We start from the raw sequence: 13,678 nt of genomic DNA, 5'->3' as shown, positions 1-13,678 counted from the left end.
CCACTATAAATGTAGTTCAACAAGCTGAACCTTAGTCCTTGTGGGCTTCCAATTCCTACATCTCTCTCTCTTTCACACAGTCTCAAACTCTCAAACATAAGATATCTAGAAAGTTCAAGCCTAGTGTAATCAATATATGTCTTAATTAAACATACATTAATATTGCAGGAAATTTCTCTTCGATAATTTATTTTTTAACATGAAAAAAAAAAAAAAAAGGATTAAAAGAGGCTTAACCTTTACTAGTGCAGTATGTCTGATATCTATTTTGTATTGTGCATCAAGCCTGCTTTAATTTTAACATATAGTATGTAACTGATATAATTTATCAAACTAGTGGTAAGTAAAGAAATTTACAGAATGGACGTCCACGTGGTATAGCTAAAAAAAAAAAAAAAAAAAGACAAAACTTAGGTACAGTACTTTAAGTAATGTTTCTTAGGTTCTCCTCTTAAGATTAAGCAATGTAGCAACTTAATTAAAAAAATACGCTTTCATTCAATGAGAAAAAATTTACATAGCAGAATCTTAAAAAGAGAACCTAAGGAACAGCACCTATGTACTGTAACTAAATCTTTCCCTAAAAAAATTCTATTATTTTTGGGGGGAAAGCAAACACATAAAAAGAAAAAAAAAATGCAATCATGGACAGATAGAAAACCTTAAATTCCCTTAAAAAGTGACGAGGAGAAGCAATTTTCAATTAGAGAATTATTACAAAACTTCTTTTGTGGGACTAGGTTTCCTTTCATTTAATAACCTTTAGACTAAATAAGGTAATGACAAAATCAGTGTTTACAACTATTGTTTTTACTAGAATTTCCAAATCATTTACAAAACTGGCGTCATTGATGATTGCCCGTTACAACGTCCATCTGTGTCGACCTAATTAGCTTGCAATCAATTCAAAATGACCTGATTTATATATAAATTAATTTTTGTTTCTATCTAACATAAATTTGAATTATAAATATAATTGAGGTAAAAGAAATTTAAATAATTATATTGATAAATTATTCATTGAAACTAGTCCCTAACATTTTTACTTTTTGAACCTTTTAGGGGGGGGGGGGGGGTTTTTTTTTGAGTAAATGCTTTATTTTTCTTAGATTGTATATTAAATGAGTTTAATGGGTCATATTATGTTAATTCACTTAATAAATCAGTTGTGTTAAGGTTCAAAGTTTTGACACAATTATTAAATAAGCTAAATTAGAGTTGAGTTATGTATTCGAATACCCTTATCACAACACGACATGCTAATACGAATTGTCATCCCTAGAACTAATTTGTAGGTTTATATATCAAAACTGACTTTAATAACAAGGATTTTTTTAACAAATAGGTTTGGGTTTTGCATTAAAATCTGACATAGAATCTCTTTTTTTGTTGAGAATTAATTAATATTTATCTTACGTATTGGATATATGTATTTTCCTTTTTAAGTTTGTAGACCCCAAATTTAGACCCCAAATTAAGTCATGCATGCAAAACCTATACACTATAAAATTTAAAAAGGATGATGCAATATCCTAGACATTAAAAAAACTTTCTTGTATTTGGATGGTTTATGATAACGGCATGTATGTTTAGCCTTATATAAAAATTCAAAATTGAATATAAAAAATCTCAATTTCATTCAGGTCAAAGGTTTTAAAGGTACAAAAGCGTGTCTCCCACGCAGATGAAGAGGAGTGGAATATGTGCACTTTTAGCAAAGTAGTAAATATGATGAAAAGCTTTTGGAATAATTAAGGAATATATCGTATCCAAAAAAAAAAAAAATAAGGAATATATAATACTCCTTTCGGACCAGATATTAAAATGTACTTTGTACCCCACCTGTCTCACATGCCATGGGATAGGGATTGATATAGGACTCCCACAACTATTTATACCCTCACAGCTGTGATCTGTTATCAGTATCTTTTTATTTCGTTGTGTTCCAACATTTTTTTTTTTTTTTTGTTTTTATTATTGTGCCTCGTTGATTTGATGATGGCAAAAATAAATTCTTGATTCTTGATTTTGTGCAAATATTTGTACCATGGTTCCTAATGTGTAAATATTTGTATCTTTTTGTTTTGATTGTTATTTTTTATATCTTATAAAAAAAACATTATTTTTTTATAAATTTTTTTATATCAAATTGGGTCATAAAAGGCTTGAAATTGGTATTAAGGTAAATAAATGATAAAAAATAATTGAATTATAAATCCAGTAAAGCTTTAACAATTTTTTTTTTATTTAAAAATTCACACTTTGATAGATAGATAATGGTTGTGGGTGGGCTATAAGATTTGAATCATAAATATAAGGCAACATAAAGAATGACATTATCAATGAATTACACTTTAATTAATCCCAAAATTCACTCTCTGTAGATACTACTCTAGGTATAGTTTCTACTTAATTATGAGTTTTGTTTTTTTTTTTTAAAATGGTATTCTAATAGTGGTATTCCATGCACAAAATTACAAATTACAAAATCTTCATATGTTTTTACTTTTTAGTCTGTTGGATGAACTTATTTTCATCGATTTATTATTATTTTTATTATGCAATAGTATAGGTTTTAATGCAGTAGTGTAGTCGTACCTTGAAAAGAAGCCCGTCCCAACGAATGCTTTAGAAAAATATCAATAACCATTTACTTAATTAATTTGTTTAGGACTTCTTCTTCCATTAAAAAAAAACACATAAAAATTTCCCTAAAAAAAACACTTAATTCTTCATTTCATTTAAATGTAAAGATATTTTTATAAATAATTATTCAATATTTCAATAATAGAATGACATTGTGTTACTTTTTTTACATATTAGTGAATCCTATTAATTAAATTCATTGTATAATTTGTCATTCATACAAAATGAGGAATACCATGTTAAAATTTTAATTAATAGCTTGTTTAACATGTCATTAGAATATAGCTAACAAATTTTCATTTAAAAATATTGCTTGCTTAATACCTAAAAGTAGCATTATAATTTTTAATATTTCTATATAATTATGAAGATTTCGTACTGCTGGTACAAATATAAATTTCACCATGATTGTAGTAGCCCTAGCTTATGTCAAATTTGTCCTTTTGACAAAGAAGAACCTTTTGAAATTATTAGAGCATTACCATCATGTATGCTATACCAAATGCCATTTTACCACATCAAAACATACTTTATCAATTTTAACACATCATTTTACAATTTACCGTTGATCACATCTTCTATTTTTCAATTCTATACATTAAAATAATATATACAAATATTAAAATAACATTAAAAGAACCAATCATATAAACTCATTTTTCCACCGTCACTTCCACCAACTCACTGCCACGATGCCACCCCCACCACAGCCCACCACTGATACAAACCCACCACCACAGCCTACCATTGTTACAAATCCATCACCACCAACCAAAATCAACCAACCAACAACAACCAAAATCAGCTTCAACAGCGACTTCAGGCGAGACAGCTCCAAGCGAGATCGGCAGCGCTAGGCGAGGTGGCTTCAGGCCAAATCAGCTTCGGTGGCTTGAGGTGGCTTTAGGCGAGATCGGCTTCAGGTGGCGTCAGGCGAGATCAGTTTCAATGGCTTGAGGATGAGAGAGGAAGAGAATGAGAGAGAAGAGGGAGCTGTGGAGGACGATCCAAACAAATATGGCAGCGAGATTAGCGGCAAGTCGACAGCTTCAGCGAGATCGGTGGCTTTGGTGAGATTGATGAGAGAGAAGAAATGGTGGGCAGAGAGAAGAAGTTCCAAATAAGAGAGAGAGAGAGAGAGAGAGAGAGAGAGAGAGAGAGAGATGAATAAAAAAATAATAAACCTGTGTGCTATATTGCTCCATTCCGTGCCAAAGTTATCATGGTACTATAGCATGTTGTAAAATTTTGACACATTTGGAACACCTCATGAGGCTTGAATAGTAGAGTTTGGTGTGTCAAATGCCAAATATTTGGCATTTAACACACCTGATGGTAGTGCTCTTATACTTTCTTTTAGGCCACTAGCTGTTCAAATGCAAGAAAGTGAGATAAGGAATAGAAATTAAAATATTACGTACTCAACAATAAAAATTGTATGATCACAGTTTGTAGCCCAAGCCCAAAAAGTATGGAATATTAACCCAATGAGCCCAATACAATAAATTTATAGAGAATGAGTTAAAGAACTAGGCATCAGGTGAATTTAACAACGGCTAGTATAAACTTAAAAGATGATCAAGCAAAAATAAAACATATAGGACTGAATGAAGTCATTGTCCGATGAGGCAAATCTTGGTATAAATCAACAAAATTGACTACAAATATGACTTTGATTGCTATAGTATGCTTTGTCTAGTTTTCGATCCCTCTCTCATGAAGGGTCTCTCATATTATATAGTTCTCTCTAAACTATCTTGATCTTACACTTGTTGATCATCTGAACCTTTACTTGAGTACTTGTCTCAATAGACATCTACTTTGGCTCTTTCTGAATCGTGGTAGTCAAGAATACACTATTCAGGGGTCTTCTCCACATAAATGCGGCCTAAAAAAAGTAATGCAGTGTATTTAATGCGGTGGTAGCAGATTATATTAGATATTTAGGAGTTCCCATCAATCTTATATGTATATGATGAACGTTCTTATCGCTAGAGGCTCCTGGAAGATCACCCGGATTATTGGAATACAGATTTGAAGTGTATTCATCACATTCAAGGAAGATTTTCCTCCTCGGACCACCCTCCATTCGTTCCTTACTTGTGAAATTTTAATTGGAACCCCTTACAATCATTTGCTTCTTTTCGGACACAGCCATGTTTTCAGATTAGGCCCAAGGCCCAATATATAATTTCAGGCCCTTATCCTTACAAAAATAAAAAATAAAAATCATCTCTAGTTGACCTTCACCTTAAAGATCATAAGAGGATTCAAAAAGCAAATGGTTTTTAATGCAAAGGAAAAACTTATTATTTGTTGTTCTAGTTCCCCTAAACATTACTGATTTGCTTCAAGTAAACTAGTACTATGGAGTATGGACGTGAATTATTTTGAAAATATTGATGTCATTCAAGTGTTACGTCAAATAAACAAAACATATGTCTATGACATAAGGCCATTGTTTGAAAAACAGGAAAAAAATGTTTATAAAGTCACTTTATTGTTCACCTTTTTCTGCGAAAATATATTGCTTGATCTGTTTCACTCTACCTTTCTATTCCAAGTCACATTTTGTTTTCCCTTATTAAGTTCCATTTTCCGTTTTTAATCAATATGCTAAAGTTAAACTTAAAAATCTGTATGTTCTGTTAATGACATACAATATTTCATAATATTTTTCTCAACAAAAAAAAAAGGGTAAAAATTCATAATATTACATAAAAATGGGTAATCTGGAAAGAAAAAAAAAAGGTCCCAGTATCAAATACAGAAAGAGAACTAACCGGTTCAAATGAAACCAACAAAATTAGAGACACATGATTTTCATAAACAAACAATCGGACTCCAATTGATAAAACTATATCAAAGCATTCAATTTACAAACTAAAATTGGTAGTGAAGTGATCCAACTAGTAAACTAGAATATATATATATATATATATATAGACACTATGCCATTGAGGCCAAATGTGAGGGGATAATAATAAAATAATAATTAAATGATAAAATTGTCAGGAATTTTTTTTTTTAATAAGATTTACTCACGAGCTCTACTTTGCTTGGGCACTTCCATGTTTAGAGGCCAAAAATTAACCATGTTGTTATAGAGATAATACTTTTTTTTGGGATGAGAAGTGCTCATTAAAGTGAAGCATGTTTAAATTTTAGCCAAAAAGAAAGATGCTAAATTAATTATATGAATCCATGTAAGGTGTGCAGGTCCCTATATGTCAATGTGAGCATGCCTTAATGGCTCAGTTATAAAGGTAGATACGTACCATTTTGGAATATTCATATATACAAACTTGGGATGCCTTACTTGGCCTTGCTCTCCAATCTTGTAATTCTCCTAAACAATCCTAACAGATTGAATTAGTTTATTAAGTAAATGTTACAAAATTTCTTGATTCATGACATGAAAAACTTTAAAATGGAACAAACTAGAGAAGAAAGAAAAGTAAGGTACAATGGTGCATAGAATAGATACCTTTGATGCACAGGTTTAAAGGCAAGTAGCCACTTACTTTAGCGTTTCCTCCTCTCGCATTGCCTTTTTCTTTTCCTTGTTGTTGGAGAAAAGAAGACTTTGGCCAATCCAACAGATATTCTTTACTTCGTTTCATCGACCCCACCTAGCTAGCTAGCTAGCTAGCTTCCTTTTATAAAAACTCTGCAACCACATCTCGTATTTTTCATCAAACTCACCAAAATTGTAGTCTTTATCGATCAACCGGAGTCCAAGAGTAGAATTTCAACATGGGCGTTTTTGTACCAATTGCGAGGATCATGGATTCATTAGCCGGGTATGTAACTTTTTATTCAATAAGAATGCAATAAATTTGTTTATGGATTTCTTATTTTCATGTCTTTCTGAAAAGAAACTGGATGTCTCAGCAATAACATTCATTGGTCACAAATATTGTACATCATTTACGCACTCAATTATTGGCCATCCCAAGAAAAAGGACAAAAGGATGCATATATATGTGGTCAATGGTCATGCATAATTTGTTTGTTAGTTAGACATTTAATGCTATCTTATTCGTTGCATGAATTAATCCACTGCGTTAGTGATTAGTCAAACTTTATCAGGAAATTTTTTTTAGAAGATATCATGTTTAACTAACATTACATATCCTTTTCGAGTGGAACTTATTTTCTAAAAATTTTCATCATTTTCAATTGTATCCGAATAATAACTTTGATTCTTGTTGTGAACCAGGCCTGCAGTGATGCTTCTATATCCTCTGTAAGTAAAGTACATCCATCCCCAGTATTTTACATATACCAGAAAACTAATTAAAAGGATATTAATGCATGACTAATACGAGTTCTACATATAATATATATATATATATATATATATATGAACAGATATGCATCAATGCGAGCAATTGAGAGTCCTACAAGCCTAGACGATCAGCAATGGCTAACATACTGGGTCTTATACTCATTCATAACGCTTTTTGAGCTATCTTGTTGGAAAGTTCTCGCTTGGTACGTACTGTCACATCAGACGTAAATTGTTTGTAGTGATTGACATGAATGTCACATATTGTGCAATCACTAACAAAAAATTATAAATCTGCATGAAAATATATATGCTGTGTGACAGGTTTCCAATTTGGCCATACATGAAGCTTGTATTTGGCTTGTGGCTGGTGCTACCAATATTTAATGGGGCAGCTTATATTTATATGAATTTCGTGAGAAAATATGTTAAGATTGGAGGCCGTGTGAATAATCCTGCTTATTCTGAGACCCAAAAGAAGGTAATCCAGATGATGAGCCTCGATGCAAGGAAATCCGTGGAGCTATTCATTGATAAATATGGACCTGAAGCCTTTGAGCGAGTGGTCAAAGCGGTATGAATATATTGCGTGATTGTTCTCTCTCTCTCTCTCAATCGTGTGCTTTTGGAGTATTAACCTTTATAGAGTTGATTTTGCAGGCTGAAAAAGAAGCAAAAAAGCACTGAGGAGATATGGCTCAGTAACAAAATCAAGATACACATGTATATGTAAAGATATAGAGATGCTACAACCAACAAATATGGCTTTTATATTGTGTGTATAAATGCGTTTATATTTGTATATTCTTTTGGGAAGACCAAACATTACTCATGTTTGGCCATGCACTCACCACCTGTAATTAAAGGGATGAATTTTCTTTAAAAAAGATTTACTTTCGTTTCAAATTATATGTCATTCTCATAAGAATATTTGTTGTGTAATAGCCGAAATTTTAATATCAATTGTTCTGATTTTGTGGCTAATGGAAGCACAATACGGTAATATTTAACATGGTTCGACAAACTCTATGCCTACATCTAAGAGTAATGCTAACCAAAATACACCATTGACGATATGGATTATAACCATGCTTAATAAAACCTTACAACACTCACAGCTTACAAAAACAACACTTACAAATCTCACTAATGAACATACACAAAATTTCTCACAAACACAAATTAACTCACAAATCTCACACACATAAACTCCAATACACTCAAAAACTCTCTCTCATGCTAACAAAACTAACTTTCAACACATACACAGGTATCTTTCAACCCCAAAATCTACCAAGTTATTTTTAAAGAAACTCACTTCATCTTCTTCTAAAAGCCTTATTTTCTCTCCATGTGGAGAATGTTTGACCAAACTTTTTGCAACAATGCCTATTTATAAGGATTTAATAATATTTTTTTGATGGATAATGAATACCCAATTACTTCTTAAATAAGGAAAACTTCTTTCCTTGCATATCAATGAGAATCCTTGTTTTCCACACCAAGGAAATCCTTGTCTTTTAAGGAAAAAAATTTCTTCCACACCAAGAAAACTCAAACCAAATCTAATTAGGAATTCAAAGTAATTTTTAACAATATTAATTATCATTTTCTTCAAAATCTTATAAGACCACCCCATTTGCCACAACATTACTATAACTTGATGATGTGATCAACTGTGAGAAGTAGACAATTGTTTTCACATAAACTTACAACTTTTTTTCCAACACTCACAATTGACCATTTCAAAATGGAAAATTTTAAATACATGCCCAAATTCACAATATGCTTAAGCGTCATTTTATGATTGATGCACCTAAATTCACTAGACCTAGCAAAGAGGTCGGGTCAAGTTACTAGGATTATGAGTCAAATCAGGTTCAAGTTAAAAATGGGTCATCCTAAATGGGTTGCAAGCGGATCGAGTCAATCAAGTTACGGGTTCACCTGTATTTTCTCACATGCAAAAAAAAAAAAAGGGGGGGGTAATAATAACAGTAATAAATATGATTATTTGTTTTCCTTTTAATGCAAATAACATAACAAATAACAACTTACTCAAAAATAAAAGTTAAATAATACTAAATTATTAAGTTTACACATTTCATAGTTCACCATCTCTAGAAAAGAATAAGAAAAAAAAATGACATGGACCAATTTTTTTTAATGGTGTATCATCACCATAAATGCTAAATATGTATGTGAAACTATTAAGAACGAATATACTGTACTGTTTCATCTTAATCTGATATGTATAGATCAACTTGTTGCACAAAACTTGTGTCCCAAGACTTTATGTTTTAAACACAACAATTTTAACAACATATGAATTAGTAGATTTTTATTGATTCTCATTTGGTTTCAATATCAACATGTTTTGTATCTCCTATTAACAACTTACAAGCAAGTTGTTTTAAGATATTTTGTAAAAAATTGTGTAACTCTAAATCTATTTGGTTAAACATTGTCCAGCTATTCTCATATAAAATAAATAAATAAATATATTTAAAAATAAAAATAAATAAATAAATAAAAACAATGACCAGCTGGTTCTACTGCTTATCATACCCTAGCACTGTACTAGCTAGTCTGGCGAATCTAGTTATCAACCTGCAAGGCTGCAACTGTCTGGCTTCTATCACTTTTTTAGTTAATTTTCTGAACACTGAGAGGTCTCAGGTCTGATTATGTCTGAAAATCCTGTCTTAATTATATATCTCTTTTTTTGGTTAAAATTATTTATCTCTTCTTATTTTGGATACTTAGCTTTAATTAGTATGTTCTATGAATTGGGAGATTCATGCATTTACGTAAGCACCCAAGTTTATAAATAGGCTATGCAGAGTGTTGCAGACCTTCAACACAAACAACCTGTGAACACATATTTGCTGTCTGCTTTAACCAAAGGAAAAAAGGTGGCAGTTAACCAGTTATACATATGTTTTGATCTACTTCGATGCAAAATTTGACCATCACCAAGAATTTCAAGGGTTCTTTTTATTACCCATCTGTTGTATTCCTGAAGCAAGTATTGTAGAGAGTTTTACTAATGATTATATTATAGGTTTAATTATCTTCAACTTATTGCTTAATGATTGGGGAAGCATATCCCTCTTTAACCTGTTGAACAATGTTTGAAATTGGATATATCCTTTTTGTGTACTTAAAGTCAATCTCGTGCGGTTCCCTCAGGTTTGAATGGCATCGAAAGCCGGGTTAATTATATGCCTTTGCCTTCCTTTCCTTTTTTCCAAAACAAGATAATGCTCGAGCGAAGCATAATGGAGAGGCCGCCCTGAGCCAGTCAGCCAAAAAGCTACCATAGAGGATTATATATATATTGACATTCACCATTTATTCTCTAGCACAACTTGAAAATAAAAAATGCTACATATAGGTTATTGTAACTTATTTCCCTTTGATTTAGCCCAAAAATAAATTATATTACCCTTTACTTACCACGAAAATACAAAAAACTTATTAGCTGCTCCCGTGGCTTCTGCATCTTTAGTTGAGGGAAATAGAATGTGAGTTGTAGAAAAAAGTAAGAAAAGAGAATTAAAGTGATTTTGTTTGACGGCTTAAGCCCACGACAGAATGCCCCAGAAGAATACATATTTACTATTTGGATTAGTTTGTTACAATTAACCCAATGTAGAGTATATATAAGAATACATTAAAATCATAGTAGCCCAATCTATTAAAAATTAAAAAACTATGGTAGTCCGTAGTATTTTATAAAATCATAGTCTATACATTTATGATGACATCTTAATATATTCTAATATACTCCCTAAAATTCATGGTAGAATCTTGAAAACATCTTGAGTTTGAAATATATGCTCATGAAGAAAACCATGACCATAAATGATCAAATTGGATATAAAATGGACTAGTCATGTTGTTAAATGTAAGGTGTGAAAACATGGCGAAGGGGGTGAAGGCCAAAAGATGACTACTAGGACTAGAGAACAGCTACATCAGTGACTAAAGAATGAGTTATGCTGGTGCCACATTGCCATGTTCGACGCGTGGGTTTGGCATACATAAAATTTGGATGGCATGTAAGGCACTTTTGACATCATTTGGCTAATTTTTTTGTGGAGTTTTGCATATTACATTTAGAATTTTTTTTTTCAAGTAGTATTGCGGGAACCTAAAAGACCAAAAGATCTTTTAAGTGAGGTGAGGTGAGAGAGATCCAAACCCCGACTAAGACCCCCATCGCCTAGATAAGGAGAGGTTTTGGAACTTATATGGAGGCTTTGGACTCTAATTAGTATGAGGCCTTTTAAAATGGTGAAGGGCAACCTAAAGTGGACAAAATCATGCCAATGATGAATTGAAATGTGACATAATGACATCAAAACGAACCCCTATGCAATGGGATGGTGGGTAGGTCCCACACAAGGACATGTGGTCCTTGGGGGTGGATTGTAGGGATTCAAAAGGCCAAAGTGTGAGGTGAGAAAGACCCAAATCCTGACTAAGTCTCACATCACTTAGGCAGGGGGATGTACTATGCCTTATGTGGAGCCTTGGACCCTAATTGATATAGCCTTTTAAAATCATGAAGGGCAATTCAAAATAGACAATATCATGCTAATGGTAAGTTAGGGTGTGATAAGTGTGCTAAAAAACTTGAAAATGTGCTTGAAAGGCTAAGATTTGAGAGAAACATTACTTAAATGGCTCTAAGAATGACCTTAGAGGAAGGTAGTACCTGTACCGAGAAGGAACACCAAAAAAGGACAGTGAGACCCACATCACCTATGGACTTATAAAACAATGAAGGACAACCTAAAGTGGACAAAATCATGCCAATGATGAGTTAGGATATGATAGAATGACATCAAAGTGGACTCCTATGCGATGGGATGGTGGGTAGGTCCCACACAAGGACACATGGTCCTTAAGGGGGTGGATTGTGGGGATCCAAAAGGTTAAAATGTGAGGTGAGAGAGACCCAAATCTTGACTAAGTCCCACATCGCCTAGGTAGGGGGATGTACTACACCTTTTATGGAGGCCTTGGACCCAAATTGATATAAAGAAACATTACTGAAATGACTCTAAGAATGACGTGAGGTAGTACCGAGAAGGAACATTGAAAATGGACAATGAGATGGGTTTCAAAACCCTAACTTGATACCATTTTAAAATAGAAAGAAGGAATAAAATAGTGTAGAGAAATAAAGAGAAAATAAGAGAATTAATGTGGTTTTGCATGATGATCTAAATCCACAATACTAACTAAATTTTTACTATTATGAACCATGTGTTACAATTAATTCAATGTAGAGTATACATAAGAATATCTTAAACTTAGTATGATAACCCTCTTTTTTCTTGAAAAAAAAAAAAAGTATGATAACCCTAAGACAATGATAACCCATGATATTATAAAACTACAATAGTCCATCATCTTCTAGAAATCATAACCTATGTATTTATGGTAATTACTAATGTATTCTAACAATCTCTCTTAAATTCATTGAAACTGCCGGTACATACTTGTATAGAAGATTAAAAAATAGAAGAAACATGGTGACGCTTACAATACTAAAATGAAGAAACTAAGTAATCCTTTTTTTTTAATGTAGTAAAAGTTACTAGTTTGGATCTCTCATTCTTCCTCCCATGGACTAAACATTTAAAATTTTAAATATATATATATATATATATTTTTTTTTTTTTTTTCATTCAACATTCTAAGAATTTTTTTAAATATATATATATATATATATTTTTTTTTTTTTTTTCATTCAACATTCTAAGAATTAAACAAGAAAAGAGTTGTATTACCCAATCTATTTGGGAGGGGGCATATTACCTGTTAGACTTATGGTTAAGTGATTAAATTCACCATTTCCTAACAGCTTAAATTTTTGGGATAATCGGTACTTTAACATGGTATCAGAGAAAGAGATCCTGAGTTCGATCCCTGACTTTACTCTACCTCCCACAAGTGAGGGGGAGTGTTAGACTTATAGTTAAGTGATTAAATTCACCATTTCCTAACAGCTTAAACTTTTGGAAGAATTGGTAATTTAACATTACCAAATAAATACTAAATAAATCAAACTAGAAAACAAACAAAGAAAATTATTTCCAGTTTATCTCAGTCGAAGAAAAAAACTATTACTAAAATATATACTGACAAACTTACACCACAACGACCCCAACAAACTTGATATTCTCTACTTTGGTTGCACAAACTGTACAGTTCTATTCTTCCTCACATGATATATAGTATCGTGAGAAAATGTACCTTACTAATTAGAGTCTAAAGCCTCTACATAAGACGCATGACCTCTCCCTATTTAGTCAATGAGTTAGTATTTGGTCTCCCTCACCTCACCTCACTTAAGAGGTCTCTTAGACTTTTGGGTCCCCAGTCCCTACACATAACACACAAATTCCAATTCAAATGAACCAAAGTTCATTGCTTCAAATCACAAAAGACAAAAAAGTATGATTCAAATGGATTGACAACATCCTGAATCTTTGTAGCCAAAACACTCATATTGACACAGAGGCTCTTGCAAGAAAAGAAGCCAACGAAGAGGATTTTGACATGGTTGCCGACGTGAGCATTGTCATAAGTGTGGAAGAGCTTGATCTTGGCAACGTTCTTGTTGTTAGAAATACTGAATAATTTTATTGTATTTTTTCTCAAGTAATAGAATATATATGAGTGTCTTTATATAGGAAGCAGAGTGTGCAGTACAAGTAAGTGTGC

The 13,678-nt window shown here is 32.2% G+C and overlaps 1 protein-coding gene across 1 annotated transcript; it reads left to right on the top strand.

Annotated features, from left to right (window-relative positions):
• The first annotated feature begins 6,290 nt into the window (after window positions 1-6,290).
• LOC112010993 (HVA22-like protein f) lies at window positions 6,291-7,843 on the top strand. The gene is made up of 5 exons (XM_024043369.2): window positions 6,291-6,449; window positions 6,869-6,895; window positions 7,021-7,143; window positions 7,262-7,511; window positions 7,598-7,843. Exons 1-5 carry the CDS (start codon window positions 6,403-6,405, stop codon window positions 7,622-7,624), a joined length of 474 nt encoding a protein of 157 aa, XP_023899137.1. The 5' UTR covers window positions 6,291-6,402; the 3' UTR covers window positions 7,625-7,843.
• The last annotated feature ends 5,835 nt before the right edge of the window (window positions 7,844-13,678 follow it).

Source organism: Quercus suber, unplaced genomic scaffold, assembly GCF_002906115.3.
Source record: "Quercus suber isolate HL8 unplaced genomic scaffold, Cork oak 2.0 scaffold_71, whole genome shotgun sequence".
Lineage (NCBI taxonomy): Eukaryota > Viridiplantae > Streptophyta > Magnoliopsida > Fagales > Fagaceae > Quercus > Quercus suber.
The sequence above is the reverse complement of the archived record's forward strand: the minus strand, read 5'-3'. Positions and strand labels throughout refer to the sequence as shown.